Raw genomic sequence first — 16,544 nt, forward strand, 5'->3', positions numbered from 1 at the left:
TTTCAAACAATAAATAATAAATTAATAATCAAAAACAGCAAGTAGAATACAACAGATGTTCATACAGTAATCACCGCCAATTATTTCTTCAGAATAAATGTATGTTGAAAATGAAGGGAGTATTTTACTGATTTCTATCAAAATACTAAAAAAAAACCTATGGAATATGAAGACCTAAACATCAAACGTGTAATATTAACAGACAAACATTATTATCGCCATTAGATAGCAATTCCTGGTTTCCGCCTCCTCTTTCTATATTAAGAAAGAATTACCAAGAAGAAGGTAAGATTTTGGCCTTACAAACGTGTCTCTGTTGTTTATGGCGTGTCCTCCCCACCCATTTCACCTCTCGGAGATGTTGCATTATCGTTTCCATATGTTCTCTTACTCATGTTTGCTCGTTGCACCAAACGGACCAACGCTTCCACCACCTCTGACATTGGAGGTCTGAACTCAGGTTCCGTCTGTTGTAAAATAGAGGAAGAGCCATTAAAGGCGTCGTATTATTTTAAATTAAAAAAAAAAAAAAAAAAAAAAAAAAAAAAAAACAAACAAACAAACAAACAAACTTGTATAATATATACCATACCTGTACACAAAGTGCAATCACATCTGCAAATCGGGAGAGAGATTTAACGGGATAAAGACCTTTGAGTTCGGGATCAACCATCTTGGTCAAAGCATCAATGTCATGAAGCTGAGGTGTTGCCCATCGAACCAAAGATTGCTCCAACCTCGGCCTTGAACTGTAATTATAACAACCATATCATATTTCAAACGCACTTAAAATGTCTTGTCAGAAAATATGAGGAACAAAGACAGAAATGGCAAGTGAAGTAACTAGATGAAAGTGCATTAAAATATTCACCTATCGAATGGTTTACGTCCAGTTAGCAGTTCCAACATGACTACTCCAAAACTGTAGACGTCGCTTTTCACAGTATATTGACCGGACATGGTAACCTCCGGGGCAGCATATCCTGAACTTGCACTCCCATCCACTGCCTGCACATTATAAGGTACCAGTTAAGTTCATTAATAAACTGACCGCACACCATCTGATGATACCTTTATTTTTCCTACCCATTTTAAGGTTCTCTAGTTCGAAACCCAAGTGCTTAATCTGTACATATTTCTTTACAACTTCACAGAAATAATGCCCTCACATTATGAAATGACGAGTGGAGTTGTGAACTCCTGAGGCCCATAGTATACGAAGTTAACAAAACATAAAATTCATGACTAAAAACATGGGGTCCACATATTCCTTAGCCAAACAACCCAATTCCTCGGGCCAAACACCCTCGGGAATTTTTTTGATACAGATTCTGTTCTTGAAAGACGTGTTAAGAATAAGTGGGCATGCATTACATTTGTGTGTATTTGTATATCAGTATATGACAACATGACAAGGTAAAAATAAGATTTATTATGTTTAAGATAACCTGATCTGCATTTGGTACAAAGCTTTCCAGTCCAGAATCAGAAAGGTGGGGGCTGAGTTCGGCATCCAGCAATATGTTAGCAGACTTGACGTTTCTATGAACAATTGATGGGGAGCACGCTTCATGAAGATACCTGAAAAGTTCCTCGATAAGTACCATCATCGCATCTAAGGAACAACAAACCTTAATCTTCAAATAATGTCAATTATGTTCCCACTAGACCCATATTTCTATTCATGCTCAAACCCTTTATGTTCACTCAAACAAGGCTTGGTGGTAACTTACTCTAACGCACGTGCTGTTCCCAAAGCAATCTTAACACGTGAATTCCATATCAGAGGTTTGTTGTATTCATCTGATAGATGTAAGAAGTCATAAAGCGAGCCATTTTTGTGGAACTCATACACAAGCAAATATTGCCCATGCTCTAAGCAATAACCCACGAGTTCAGTTATATTGGGATGGTGTAACTGAGAGACTTTAGAAACAATGTCAGTGAAATCTTCAGATAATTCCCTCGGTAGTGCAGATGAATTTATTTTTTTCACTGCAAGAACCTGCATCACAAAACATCAGTAGAAGTAATAGATGAGTTTTCAAAGCGCCAGAAGCAGTTTGGAGGAAAAATACAAGACAACCAGCTAGGTCTATGTTAAAGTGAATGTGTGATTTGTTAAATCCAGCACATTCAATGTGAGAGAGATCTATCATTGTATTAGTTAGGGAGTAACCTTCCCGTCATCAAACTCGGCCCGATATACACGTCCAAACGATCCCTCACCAAGAAGATTTTCAACATTGAAGCTGCCTGTAGCCATTTGAAGGTCTGCTATTGAATATGACTTTACATTAATGGGAGCTGCAGCACTAGCCTTCTTGACTGCGGCTCGTTTTGAGAAGTCGTCTTCATCAAATGATTTATGACGATCAATAGGTGGGGGTTTGAGATTAATTGTAGCAGAAGTGTCAAATGATGTTGGATAAAATGTGGAGGAAGTCTCTTCCGACTTTGTTTCTGCATAACAATGTTTGAAAACACTGGCTAATGTTAAATGTACATTTTGATGGCATAAAATTCCAACTTTTCACAATCATATGAAAACAAAGCAATATGAAATAACATCAAATTCAAATATCATGGATCAACAAGGGACTAGAAAACAAAGAAGTTGCCGTATGACATCCTAAAATTTAAAATTTATAGTTTCTTTTTAAGCACCAAAAATCAGACTGAATGGCTACGAAGCAGGAAACTCAACTGTAAACTGTAAACTCAAATGTTCTTTCTTGACCGTCTCTCATATCCTAACCAAATTATTTAGAATAAGAAATGATGGAAACTATAGAAGGAAAAACTAAGGCATGGATATTTGTGTTGGATTTTCTAATAATCGTAATAATGGATTGAAAATATTAGTTGTCAATATTGTCTTTTTTCTTTTCTTTATTTATAGCAGTGTTTTCTCCCATACAAAAAGACGAGGGATGCACAAATTTGAATCAAGACAGACTCTCTAAATTAAGAATTTTCAATATTAGTATAGATGCCTAATAATCATTTGAACTCGGCACGTATTAAAGAAATATAGAGAATATGAAAAAGAATGGCATAATGCAAATAATAATCTCATAATGTATAATATGACCTTGTGCTGCAGTCATTTTCAGAGGTTGCAGGGGTTGATTGTCGAGCTTTTCAATATCTGTGGATGATCTCTTGGATCTCCTCCTGACGAGGAAGAATGCTACTACAGCTCCAACAACGAGCACAGAAATGATAATTCCTGCAATGGCACCACCACTAATTCCTGATTTCTGATCTTCACTAGAACCACCATTTGATGGACTGCCACCTGAGTTGCGATTGCGGGGTCTTCTGGTGGCTGGGGGTGTACCAGGTGGAGGAGGGGGTGCAGGACCGGAGTTCCAGTTGTTGCCATTTTTCCTAATAAAATTGTCAATCATATTTAAGCTTAATGGAGTCACAATCTGTATTTGATTAAGAAAAAATTACAAGCCCAGCCAATGAAAATGTCAGATATACTCACTGCAGGTTGATGTTCTTCAGTGGTTCAGGGATCCATCCAGTGAAACGGTTATTTTCAACATTCCTTAAAAAATAAAAACCAATACATTCAATAAGAGTGGGGAAAAGATGCATCCCTTCCAACGTTAACGTAAATAATTTAAACTCACAGGTTATCAAGAGGAAGAGTTGCAAGAACATCAATTGTGCCGGTGAACTGATTGTTTTGCAAATACCTATTCAGAAGTTAATCAACAGATCAGAAAAAAAGACAATACTACTTTAGGTGTTAATAGCGTAGGAACTAATTTGGTGAAGACTTACATAGAGCTGATGCCAGAAAGAGAGCTAAAACTCTGAGGCAGGTTGCCTGGCATAGCATTGAAAGACAAATCCCTGATTGAAATACAAAATTCTGATAGTCACCAGGAGATGATAACAAACTCGAACATTTTCATACTTTCTCTAGAAGAATATGTTTCATGCATTACTGTAAATTTCTCATTGTAGAACAAAGTATCATGACTACTTTCAATCTTCCAGACTCTAGATGGGAAAAAAAAAATCAAAATTGTTTGGCCCACCAAGTATAAAAATGTGCATACAAACAATGTAAACAGGGATTGAATATTTGAAAGAATCTGGGCTGAAAAATCTTTGGTCAGCTCAATCAGCAGTCATTTAAATTCTCTTCATCAGAATCGAATAAGTAGGGGAAGATATCTTACAATGTGGATAGGGAAGTTAGCTGCCCATACACATCATTCAGTGGTTCCTGAAGCTGATTATGACTGATATTTCTACAATTTCAATAAATGAGGGAAAACATCAAAATAACAGCTAAAGTCTTGGGTAAAACAAACATACCAATTGATGGTTAAAAAAAAGAAATTGCTTACAAGTATTGAAGAGAAGTCATCAAGGAAATGGAATAAGGGATGCCTTTATTGAAGTTGTTTCGTCCAAGATTTCTGTAGATAGAAGAATAGGCATGAGAATGTCATGTAAGTTGTAGTCATTGAGCACATATGCAATAATTAAACTCAAAATATGCTTCATAATCTATACGAACAATCCACAAGCTTAAGTTTTTAGGAGACGACTTTGTCATAAAAATTTGTTTCCGTTAGTCTTTTGGTTGAAACCTATCTATCCTTCACTATTAACTTTCTGTGGTGGTTATACACTACCCTATCTTATCTTATGTACTTGATTTTCGACCTTTGGAATACAGGGTTCGGTTCATTTCCTAGTGACTAGTGAACAATTCATGAGTTTATGTAAAACGCAGAAACAAAAAAAAATCATATGAAGCATACAGTCTTTTCAGGTTAGGTGGAAGGTTGTAGACAATCTCGCCTCCAAGATTGTTATTACTCACATCCCTGCAGCATAACAGGATAAACCACATCAATAAAAAGTAGAGAAGAAACTAGTTAAAAGTCCATAACAAGGCTTCTTGACCTTACAGGTTGGTTACCGATGTCATACTTCCAAGCTGGTATCCAAGCGATCCACTGAGTCCAAGGCCAGATAAATTTCTGACAAAAAGAAATACAACATTCATGAGCATCAGTGTGAAATCGAATGAGGGAAGAGTTAGGGTTAAAAAAGTTACATTTCCGTAACCCGTGAGCCGGAGCAAGTAATCCCCTTCCATGATTGTCCACAAGGATCATCACCATTTGCGTTCCACTGGGTTAACTGAGATGGAGAGTTTAAACTGGTGTACAAAACCCTTAAAGCAGAGGCTGTAGATCAAAATGGGCAATAGTAGACAGGCCATTCAGAATGAGAATTCATCCACAACCGTGCAGTGTGAATAAGGAATGCAATAAGTAATCAAACACCCATGTCTGTAAAGAATGTAAGTATGTGGAAGTAAAGATGAAATGGAAAGAAAAGAAGAGTAGAAGCGAAGGCAAAAAGTGAAAAGAAAGATGCAGATAGCAGAGGAAAAGAAATGGAGAAGGCAGCAGCTGACCATCTGTTGGATCTGTGGTTCCTTGAATGCAGCTAGGCTTCCACCCTAGAACGCAAAGAATGATGAGAGAGATGAGCTCCCTCCATCTCCAATCCATCCTTTTCCGAACCTCGCCTCCCTCTGCCCTGAACAGGATTGAGAGCCTCAAATCAACCACCCTCTTTTCCTCAATCAATCTCACTCCCTCTCTCGCTTTCTGTGAAACTCGTAAATACTCGTTTATCTAATTTTTAATACTCTGTACAGCCACGCTCAAGTGAAGCTGGCAGCCACGATTAGCCAGGAAGAATCAAAACCCACACAAAAAAAGGCTGTCTCCATCTATCACAGTTTTCTCTTAGTTTATTATTATACTTATATTTTCTTTTCTGCAGCAGGTAAAAAGACAAAATTAGCCTTGGTAGGTGCAAGTAATCTACTTTCCATGGAAACAAATTTTTAAGAAAATAAGGTGAGAAAACGGTCTCTTTCACACCCTTTTTTTTTTTTTTTTTTTTTACTTAATTTGAAAAATGTCTTTCACAAGATTTGAATTCTTAATTTCAAGTATCTTTCACAATATTTCAAGCTTTTGATTAATTAACAATTGAAATTACAAAGTTATGACTCTAAACAGTCTAAGCCTCCAAGGCAAACCAACAGTATTGACGGTAGTACTGTTAATAATTCAACATTGAATTGATAAAAAATAATTTATTTTTTGCATTACATGGCGTAAAAATGTTGCCCCTATTTAATAATTGTTGGTTGTACTTGTGCATAACTATATTAATAATTAATAATTAATAATTGTTCTTGTTTGATGTTTAGATTGATAAAATTTGAATGAGGCATTGATGTTGGATTTGAAGAGCTTGGAAATATGGTAAGTAAAATAAACTTAAACCCATTAGTAATATATGGGTTTGGTGTAGTGAGAAGCGTGTGATGGGTGTTTCTTTCATAGTTTGTTAGAAGAGGACTTGGATGGAAGTGGAAGGAAGGCAATATCAGAGTCTAAAGCTAAGCAAAAGGGCCTCTCATTCCATTTCCCAACGCCTAAGCATCAACCACTTCGCTTCAATTAATCTATTCTTTTTCTTCCTTCTTTTTTCTAATTGTTTCATTTTTTCACATTGCAATCTTTATTCACTATTTCACCCAATAATATCCAAAAATTCAAACCGACCTATCATAAATCTAATTATATTAATCATACTTATCGTTAGTCAAACCTTTAACATAATTTTTTTTTTTTTTGAAAAAATTATTTTCTTTGCAATCAGCTGCATCTTTGATTTGTTATTTCCTCTGAGATAATTGACTTTTCTGTGATTCAGACGTCCGTAACCTTCTTGAGAGTGAGGAAGAACAACATCGTCTGCATCTACCTCTTGAAGTTTGCTCCTTCGAATTGGAATGGACGATTGAGGTTGGAGGACATAATATTGTTCTGAGTTGACAGGGCCATCACAGCAACAACAGATGGATCGCGTCTTAAAATTGTTGAAAGGGCTACCTCTGGTCGACAGAAGACAGCGGCAATCGAACGGTGTTGGACGTCTGAAATTAACCTGCAAAACAAAAAAATGTTATAGGCTAAGTCGCGAAACTCACTCTCTTTAAGATGTTTTACGATCGTACCCCTTGTTCAACAATGACCAAGTCATCCCTAGGATAAAACAGCTCGGAAAACTTACACTCTTTCTACTATTTTTGCTAGTGAAACAAGAATGAATAAGAGAATAGAGAGGAGCGGAGGCACTCAAATTATCTTTTGCTTCTTCTGAGGCGGACAATCACGCCGCCAATAACAGGAGACTAAATGAACGGATGGAAAATAATTTTTGTAATAAGATAAATAAATAAAAACAATAAAAATAAACCCACATGCGCCTTGCCCAGACGACAACGAGTGTGGTTGCCTATCTCCTCACCCCTCTAAAACATGATTATCCTTGGGGCTCAAACTCACGACTCAAGGTGAGAGTTTGAAAAAGAGGTTCCACTTGTTAAATTTAGCAACGTAGGATTCTAAAAAAAACTTATTTTTCATTTATTAAAGTTTTTCACCAACATTATATATACGGGCATGTTCATAAGAGTGAATACAACCAAAAATATGGTATTTGTATTTATAATGTTAAAAGTAGTAATGGTTGTATTTGTATAACTTTGAAAATTAAATCATAACAGCGAATAAAACAAAAAATATTGCCATAATCGGACAGGAAGTAGAAAATAGAGAGATGTTCCAAGCTTGGAAATTTACATTGCTTGATCATCCTTTTTCCTTTCACTTCACTCTATTTGTTTGTGTTTTTTTAGGGTCAATAAGTCAGATTAAAGAAATCATGGGGTTTACGTCATCTCTTATTCCATCCCAAAGTTCACTCTATTCACATTAGTTTCCTTTTACTACTTCTTGGATCAGCAAATGCTGTTTCGGACAACAACTAACACCCTACAAAATAATAATAGTAATAATTAAAATATATATTTTTTTTTTATCGAATGAAAATGTAACATGGCAGCATTTCATCAGGACCCATGTTGGTTTGTGGGAAGTTCTGATGTTTGAAGAGTTTTGATCGAGTATAATCGAGTATGTTCAAACACTAGAATGATATACGATACACAGAAGAAAAAAAATGATGAGATACGAAACACGTTCCGAAAATGGCCCCACAAACAATTAAAATCAAATCGGTGGGATAGGATAATGAGCCTCCAGACACTGAGATGATATAGGATGTGGGGATATACCATCTTTTCATGTCAACTTCTCTTCTCGTAAGCACACCGCTAGTTCGATAAAGCACAACCACGTATTTCTACAATGAATATATTTTGTTGTCTTCTTTCTTCCTTCAAATCTTGTATCTCTACAATGAATATATTTTGTTGTGTTTTTTAGGGGTCAATAAGTCAGATAATCTCTTCACATTCTTTAATCAATGTAAGACTTTAATTCCATTTTCAACACACTTAATACTTAAGAAAATTTTGTTCTCACATATCCATCATTTTCCCTCCCTAACCCCTACTGTGGGATTTTGTTCATATCCCCAACTAAAATCATTCTTCTTCATCACACCTTTAGGTGACATGACACTAGCTCAACATGATCTTTCTCTCTTTTTCATCTCTTCGATTGCCTATAAATGGTGATGTCTAGCAGCCTTTGGTGTCCCACTGGAAGAATTTGAGACCATAAGAATTATGGGCAATAGAAGACATTTTTACGAGGTGAGGTATAATGTTTCGTTCATTCATACGTATCATTCTCATCTTTAATTTTAGCACAATATATATTAATTAGTATAACTGGGTGGAGGATTGAACTTCCGACTCAGGTACAGAGGTCACGCTAAGACCACTAAACCAAGCTCGCTTTAACAAACATTTATATATATCGAATTACAAAAATCATCTTCATTTTGTAATATATTTTAATATTGAAGAGTAATAATTTATCAACTTAAATACAACTTAACTGATTAAGATATAGATAACTTTTTAAAAATTTTATGTTTGAATATTTTCCTCATGTTTAAATGTAATATATATATATATATATATATATATATAAAAGGACATGTGTTGCCCAAAAAGCTATTATAAATAAGTCCAATTATGATAAAAATAAAAATATTTGAAAACTCACATATATTCCCAATTTTTCCTTGTCACAGGTTTTGTCAATGTATATGACACAAGCAATCATAAATGGATCACAGATTCACAACTACTACATTGAAAAAAAGGCAAAGAAAGGATTAAGTGTTTAAAAATTGGTCTAATAATTGGTAGATAAATTAAAATATCAAATGCTTTAATTAAAAATATATTCTAATCTTAGTAGTTACAAGTGACTTTCACTCAAAATATCATTTAAAAAAAAGAAAGAAAAAAAGGAGGAATTATATTGGAATATTTACCAAAAGAATAATGATGGAGTTGTATAGGTGTCCATTTTCTTATATAAAAAAAATTGTCATTTCCATTCCTATTGATATTGGCAGGAAGCGTGAAGAGGTCAACAATCAACAATGTATGCATCTTGAGCGAGCTATGACACTTAAATTAAATCATTTGATTTTTTATTTTTTATTTCTAAAAATTTGTTCTATAGATATTATTTTTATCTTCAATTTTTTATTTATTATCTATTTTATATCCGTGATTTAAAAAATCAAGTTAAATTTTAAAAATTAGAAAAAGAAAGTTATTAAATGTTTTTTTTTTTTTTTTTTTTTGAAATTTGACAAAAAATTCAATCATCATAATTAAAAAAGATATAAATCATTTTAAGAATGAAGAAAAATAGGTTCAATTTTTTAAAAAAAAACAAAAAAATTACCAAATAAGGTCTTAGTTTTTTAATTTTTTGTTTCTAAAATTGGTACTAAATTCCAGAATCTCTCTGTTATGTTTCCTTAATAAAATTATGTTCCACCTTAGATAGATTGTCATGATTGAGATGTGGAGCTTTTGTTATAAACCATATTTTTATCTTATTTCTTTTTTTTAATAAGATTTTTTTGTTGTCTTTATTTCTTAGTTGTTGAAAATTGCAATATGCATATTATTTAAATTTTAAATTTTGTATTTATGTATTTTTTTTTTAAATTTAGACATTATTTGAATTTTCGGTTTTAAATTTGCAATATGTATTTTATCTAATATTTAAATTTTAAACTTTTCCAAAAATATATTTATATAGTATTCTAATTTTAAATTTAAAGTTTTCAATATTTATTTTTATATATTTATGCAATACAGCCTAAAATCGGAAATTCAACTGCCTCCACGGAAAAAATCATATAAGCATCACCTAGAAACTGAAAAACTGAAATAAAAATTTAGAAATCAATTTGATAACCATTTTGTTTTTTAAAAATAAATCACACAATTTTCGCGTTTAGATTTCTTTATTTATTATCTTCTTTTTATTAATGATTTAAAAAATCGAACTGAAATTTGAAAACTAAAAAAATATTGACCATATTTAGTAACCATTTTGTATTTGAAAAGTAAGCTTATGAACATTACTTTCACGTCTAAATTTCTTCATTTGTTATTTATTTTTCACCTATGATTTAAAAAACCAAACTAAATTTTGATAACTAAAAAAAGTAGCTATCAAAAATTGTTTTTGTTTTTTAAACTTGACTAAGAATTCAACCATTATATTAAGAATTGTGCAAATTATTGTAAGAAATGTTGATGAAATAAGCTTAATTTTCACCAAACAGAACCGTAAATTTTAAAATTTTGTTTTTGTTTTTTAAATTTGGCTAAGAATTTAATCACTATATTTAAAAAAGATGTAAATCATTGTAAGAAATTAGAAAGGAACATACTTAATTTAAAAAAACCGAAAACAAAAAACGAAATGATCAAACGGAGTCGAAATGATTGACTTTCCCAAAAAAAATGATTATAATAGATGCGGAATAAACAAAAGTTCACTTGATAGGAGAAATTTTTGTAAGAAAAATATATGTATTCCAAGAACATAGGATTAATGAGAAGAACAATGCTATTTAGAAAAAAGAAAATAAAAAAACTAATGGATTTGGCAAAATGAACCAAATTCCCTAGAATGATTCAAATCTTCTCTTACCTCAACCGAGTCAATGCCAGCTTGAGCTTTTCTGGTGGCCACGATCTATTGACTCTGCTTTTATTGATTATCTCATTTCCTATCAAAAGTCAAATTTTACGAGCCAATTATCAATTGAGAAATAATAAGGGTCTGTCTAGATAAAAAGTTAGTTATTATAATTGGATTATAATAATTTGTATTTAAGGTATAGATTATTACCGTTTTGATTATAATAGCATGTATTTGAGGTGTAAACTATTTTAATTTGAAAAATAAATAGTAAACAAATGTAGCAAAAAATAAAAGTAAAAAAGATAAAAAAAATAGTAAATATTGTAGTAAATTAAATAATATTTACTATAATAAAAGATAGTTTTTATAGTCTTAACATAGTCCTTGTTCCAAACGCTCTCTAATTGGCTATTAACAAAAACAAAAGTAGCGGATTACAGTTTTTGTAGTGTTAACCAGTCTAACAGATTAGTTCAGACAGTTGGGCCTATTAAAGCGTAGAAAATAATGGGCTTGAACGGTCAATGAGCTTCCAACGACGACATCCATATTTACTAACCAATACCTTAGCCCACGGGATTCCCATTTTCCTTTCCACCGGGAGAAGTTCCGTAATTTATTCATAACAGTTGGGTGCATCCCAATATGCTCTACTCTCATTACTAATTAAATAATAATAATAATAATAAAATAAAAATATTTTAAAAAGAAATAAGAAATGTGCTTATTTTAGACTTGACGAGTAGCATTTCTCACAGCATCAATGGCATGGACATTGCTACATATTGGTGTTCTGGCTTGAAAGCAAGCTAAACGCACTCACAAGAACATCTCCAGCCTTATACAACATCAGTACCTTCTTCTTTCATGTTGTGATCTCAGACATCTAGTTACCTCTTTAAAATATGATTATTTACTTCTTGAATTAAGAAAAATACTCCAAATTGTATATTTCCACTGAAGAATTTAAATTAGAGAAGCAACTTATTGACGTAATTTTCTTAACGTTAGCAACCTACAAACTTTGAAGAAACAAATACAAGTTCACATTTAGCCATCAATTATTTTTAGTTATATTATATTCAAAATACATATGGGAGAGTGATATAGAGGTGAAAAAAATAATTGGCTCAGAAGATCTCTCTCTCAATTTTCTCTACAATTCCCTTTTCCCCCTATCAGAATACAAAAGAGATCCCACCATGTCACACCCCGTCCCATACTACTCTCTGAGCCTAGGAAAAGATATGACTGCAGCAGTTATCAACCCTTTTGTTGACACTTACTGCCTAATAAATATAGCGAAAATCTCTGATACCAACATGTAACTCATACACACCGGGTGCCTCTTAGGCAAAATTTATTAAGTTTAAGACATAACATATTTAGAGTGATTACATTACTAGTTTCACAAGTCCCGATGACCAAAACCTTAGTCCCTATATGAACAACTGTAACATGTGTACAATATTTACATTAACCACCTAACCGACGGGTTACAATATCTTTGTCCTTTAGTGGCATAGCAGATGCAGAGTTATCTCCTGAGGATTTGACCGCTACCTAGGGAAAAGGAAGACATTTGAAAATGGGGTGAGTTTGCTAGTCCAGTGAGTGACTTAGGAAAGAAAACTGATTCTCATGCAAAAGTCTCAATAAAGAGATTAAACTGAAATATAAATTTCTACAGTAACCTTGTATTGCAGTATAAACATTTCCAAGCATAAAGCATATCAAGCTATTTTTGTCAGAAAACATTAAAACTGTTCCTTAGTTGAGAATAACCCTGTTGTGGTTAAATCCCAACGTCAACTGCTAGTCAAGAGATAACTCTTTTGCTCAATCTCTGACCTTAACTACCTACGTGCACATGGCCATACTAAGTACCGTCATGCCTTAGGTACTTTTGCTCAGATACTTTCTCAAAACTTGTCCTTTAGTATCAAGCTACTTGGATATCTTCTCAAATGTCCTTCGATATCGAGTTGGTCAGATACCTTTTAAAATGTCCTTTGATATCGAGTTTCAAGTAAAACTAGTTATAAAATGACTTTCTCTTTAAAGCATGTAAAGCATAATGCATAGAAAACATATATTTAAAGATACTAACGCATGCTTGGTGTATTTAAACACACATAAATAGTTTTTCAATAAACTTTCATACATGACATGCGTTTAAAACATAACTCATGGTTTACTTGGAAATTACTTTGTAAAACTAGCTAGCATGAAAATAATCTTTCTTTAAAACACGATTTCTTTAAAATATTGTAAATATTTAGTCACTCACCTTGGTCGTTTAGGAACCTTTCTCTCTAGAAGTTCCTTGATTACCTCGGGCTCCCTTTTGAACCCTAAGATCCAGATTCAATTTAAAGCTCAGATTACTCATAGTTCTATGCCTTATCTTGAGATACTTCCTTCTGTAAACATGCTCTAAAATGTCTCAGGAATCTTACCTTAAAATCTTAACTCAGAACTTCTCGTGTTTGGCTGGAATCATTAAATCCCCAAGACTGGCCCAAGCTTACCCGACAGCTTGACCCTTCTGTCTTTTTCTCACTTTCTAGTATGATTCCTTGGAGCTTCTTCTTCGGCAACCCTATCCTAAAAACTAGACTCGCGGAGCTTTCAGATGGCTTTGAAATCACTCCAAATGCACGAGTATGCTGGGAGATATTCTCGTCCCAAGTTGATGCTATTTCTAGACTTCACTATCCAACAACGTCTCCTCCTCTTGAAACTTTATGACCGACGCATGGTTTTTCTACCAACGTATGCATTCTTTCATCAACGCATAGTTTCCTCACAATCAGCCTTCATACACTCTTCTTAATGTCCTTTGAAGAGAATTTGAGTTATGATCTGAAGAGAAGTCCTTGGCCTTATTTATAGGCGTCCAAAATCTCTCCAAGGCTGACACCTTCTACTTGGCCCCATGTCCAAGTGTCTTTTCCCTACACTATTGATGCAACCTTCATGCCATCGCAATCTAAGGTGTCCTCCTCTTTCTTAGCCAACACATAATGCTTAAATTTACATGTCTTCTTGTGCATCCACCTCATTTACTTGAAGCTCAAGATTTCTTCCCAACAAGCCACACGTTCGGATGATTTAGCATCACCATCGACGCATTCCACACTCTCATGATCACAAGCCATCTTGGCAAATGCATCCATCCAATCACAAATGCGTCCATCTAACCAAAAATGCATCCATCCAACCACAAATGTGTCCATCTAACCACAAATGCATCCATCCAACCACAAATGCGTCCATCTAACCACAAATGCGTCAATCCAACCTCATATGCGTCCATCTAATTGTCGCAACATACCTATGTTTGGATACCACCCCTTGGTGCATGCATCCATCCCATCTTTGCGCCCTGAGGTGTCTTTTTAAATCTCAACATAACACCCTTCAAGTCATTGTTGCCTTGCATCTTTCCCCATATGCGACCTACAAACCTCGATTGTGCCATTTCTAATTAATGCAACCTTACCTTATGCATCCAATTGACGCAACTTGGTCACATATGCTAGATGCTCGCAAGGCTCATCCTGACCTTATTGCTTGGTTGTGCATGTCCTTTTCTCGGTTAGTCATCATCAACTCGTGGCTTTCTCATCAACGCATCACTTGAGTAAAAACTCAAGGCATCGCATCCTTGGCCGCATACCTTCCTCTCCCGCATGGCTTATCTTTGGCCTATGCGCTCAACTACGATTATGTCTAGCACTCTTCCAACGCATACTATTGATGTGTTATTTTATGAGATGAAATTATGGAATGAAATGCAGTGATGGAATTGTGTTGAGCAACAAGTTTTCTCAGTGGAATCCAAGTATAGACCCCACTGAGTTTCCTTGTAAGTCCAGGGGCGAACTCAGGGACTAGGGAAAACGGTATGCAGTGGTAATTTCAAGAAAACTTTGCGGTAACCAAGAAATCAAATAGTTGTTTTGGGTTGTTGTTTGCGGTAATAAAATAAACGAATGCGGAGGATTTGAGAAAAGTTCGATTATGCGGTAGATACACTAAGTATGCGGAGAACGGGTTGAGAAGGTCTTTCGCTAGCATATCCCGGGAATGCGTCAAACTATGCAATCATGCTACACTCATGCGACATAAAATCATTTTCCAATACAAATGCGGTGCTCCTAGTTCTAGGACACATGTGTTGAATGCAACAATGTCCATAGAGCTTATTCCTAAGTCTCTGTTCTTTTCCTATGTGATGATGTGAGATGCACACAAAGACAAGGTGACTGCACACAATCATATCCTATCTCTAGGATGAATGCGATGCGTTAATAGCGAACAGTGCTTATTCCTAAGATCTTATCTCTTAATTATGCGTTCTAATTTGACTCTCCCGAGCCTAGATTCTAACCTGACTTTTCCAAGCTTAGATCTTGTCCTTAGACTACCCTTCTGAGTATCCCTAATGGACGAATGAAGCATACATAATACAAGATAATCACAAAGAGTGAAGATCCCTAGTTATGCTAGCTAAGTGCTTCTCAACCCATTCGACAGATTTAGCTACACATACGTAATAAACAGAGAGTGAACAGATATAAAGAAGTAAATTTCATTTCTATAGATGAGTTTAAGTACAAAATGACAATGGAAGATAAGGTTAGAGAGCCTGATAGCAATCTCTTGCTTCCCAAGACTTTTACACCGTCAACTCTATTCTGTTCAAAAGATATTCCTGCTTCTACAGGAGTTGGCACTCTCTCTGATCTTGAAGCTTCCGGCACTCTCCCATGTTCACTGGAACGATCTATCGGCACAATCTCGCTTCTCTCGCTTCCGCCTTAAAATAAAAGAAAAACTAAGAACAATGCAATTCTAACTATGGAGAAAATTGTCTAACTATTTGAACTCCCCCACTCCTTTGCTGAAGGTTGTCTTGGTATTTATAGAGCTTCGGGGTGAAAGGCAGCTTCTCTCTTATGATTGCACAGATGGGATGGCTTTAATTCTCTGACTGATGCGCCGAATATTTGTCACCGAAAAGCTAAGTGTACTTGTTACAGTATACCGTTAGCGGCTTGTCAACTTAATTCGGACTCGACTGTCATCAACTTTCTGTCTCATCGTGATTAATTATGCTTTTCACCCAGATGTGCCCACCAAGTTGCGCTGGCTCTATGCGACAATCCTTCTTGAGCAAATGTTTGCGAGCACAAATCACTGCACAACCTTGTGGTAACGCTGCGCTCATCCGTTGATTTCTTGTGATCGCGCTTTTCGCCTTGCGTCAACGCATATTCTGCATAAAAATACTAAAGTTAACTATTTTTATGCGATGGACACATGTGGCCGCAATGTTGCAAACTTAATGCTTTTTGGACGCAATCTTATATATTTTATCAACGCAAACCTGCATTGTTTAATAACTTAGCATTGTAATAACGTGCATTTATGCCCGTTATCAACTGTTAGCCTTGTCCTATGCGACCTATGCCCTCG

The 16,544-nt window shown here is 34.7% G+C and overlaps 1 protein-coding gene across 5 annotated transcripts; it reads right to left on the reverse strand.

The window, feature by feature from the left end:
- LOC120086444 (protein STRUBBELIG-RECEPTOR FAMILY 6-like) lies at window positions 1–5,787 on the reverse strand. 5 transcript variants are annotated; one of them, XM_039043095.2, is made up of 16 exons: window positions 5,459–5,787; window positions 5,093–5,225; window positions 4,944–5,015; window positions 4,794–4,859; window positions 4,374–4,445; window positions 4,203–4,274; window positions 3,799–3,870; window positions 3,645–3,710; window positions 3,497–3,559; window positions 3,095–3,393; window positions 2,180–2,463; window positions 1,734–2,005; window positions 1,449–1,581; window positions 872–1,008; window positions 593–749; window positions 1–467 (listed from the first exon to the last, which is right to left on the reverse strand). In XM_039043095.2, exons 1-16 carry the CDS (start codon window positions 5,553–5,555, stop codon window positions 321–323), a joined length of 2,142 nt encoding a protein of 713 aa, XP_038899023.1. In that variant the 5' UTR covers window positions 5,556–5,787; the 3' UTR covers window positions 1–320. The 5 variants fall into 5 exon arrangements, with proteins under 5 accessions (XP_038899023.1, XP_038899024.1, XP_038899027.1 ...); XM_039043096.2 differs by having other exon boundaries at window positions 5,093–5,178; window positions 5,459–5,786; XM_039043099.2 differs by having other exon boundaries at window positions 4,939–5,015; window positions 5,093–5,178; window positions 5,459–5,786.
- Window positions 5,788–16,544: the final 10,757 nt, after the last annotated feature.

The sequence above is a fragment of the Benincasa hispida genome, chromosome 9 (assembly GCF_027475165.1).
Source record: "Benincasa hispida cultivar pf3 chromosome 9, pf3_genome.v1.1, whole genome shotgun sequence".
Taxonomy (NCBI): domain Eukaryota; kingdom Viridiplantae; phylum Streptophyta; class Magnoliopsida; order Cucurbitales; family Cucurbitaceae; genus Benincasa; species Benincasa hispida.

Excerpts from the sequence above, each read along its gene's own strand:
- LOC120086444 (XM_039043095.2), bottom strand. The coding sequence starts at position 5,555 with ATGGATTGGAGATGGAGGGAGCTCATCTCTCTCATCATTCTTTGCGTT. Across the intron at positions 3,711-3,798 it reads CTTTCTGGCATCAGCTCTAT|GTATTTGCAAAACAATCAGT; the intron begins GTAAGTCTTCAC and ends ACTTCTGAATAG. Across the intron at positions 2,006-2,179 it reads CCGAGTTTGATGACGGGAAG|GTTCTTGCAGTGAAAAAAAT; the intron begins GTTACTCCCTAA and ends TTTGTGATGCAG.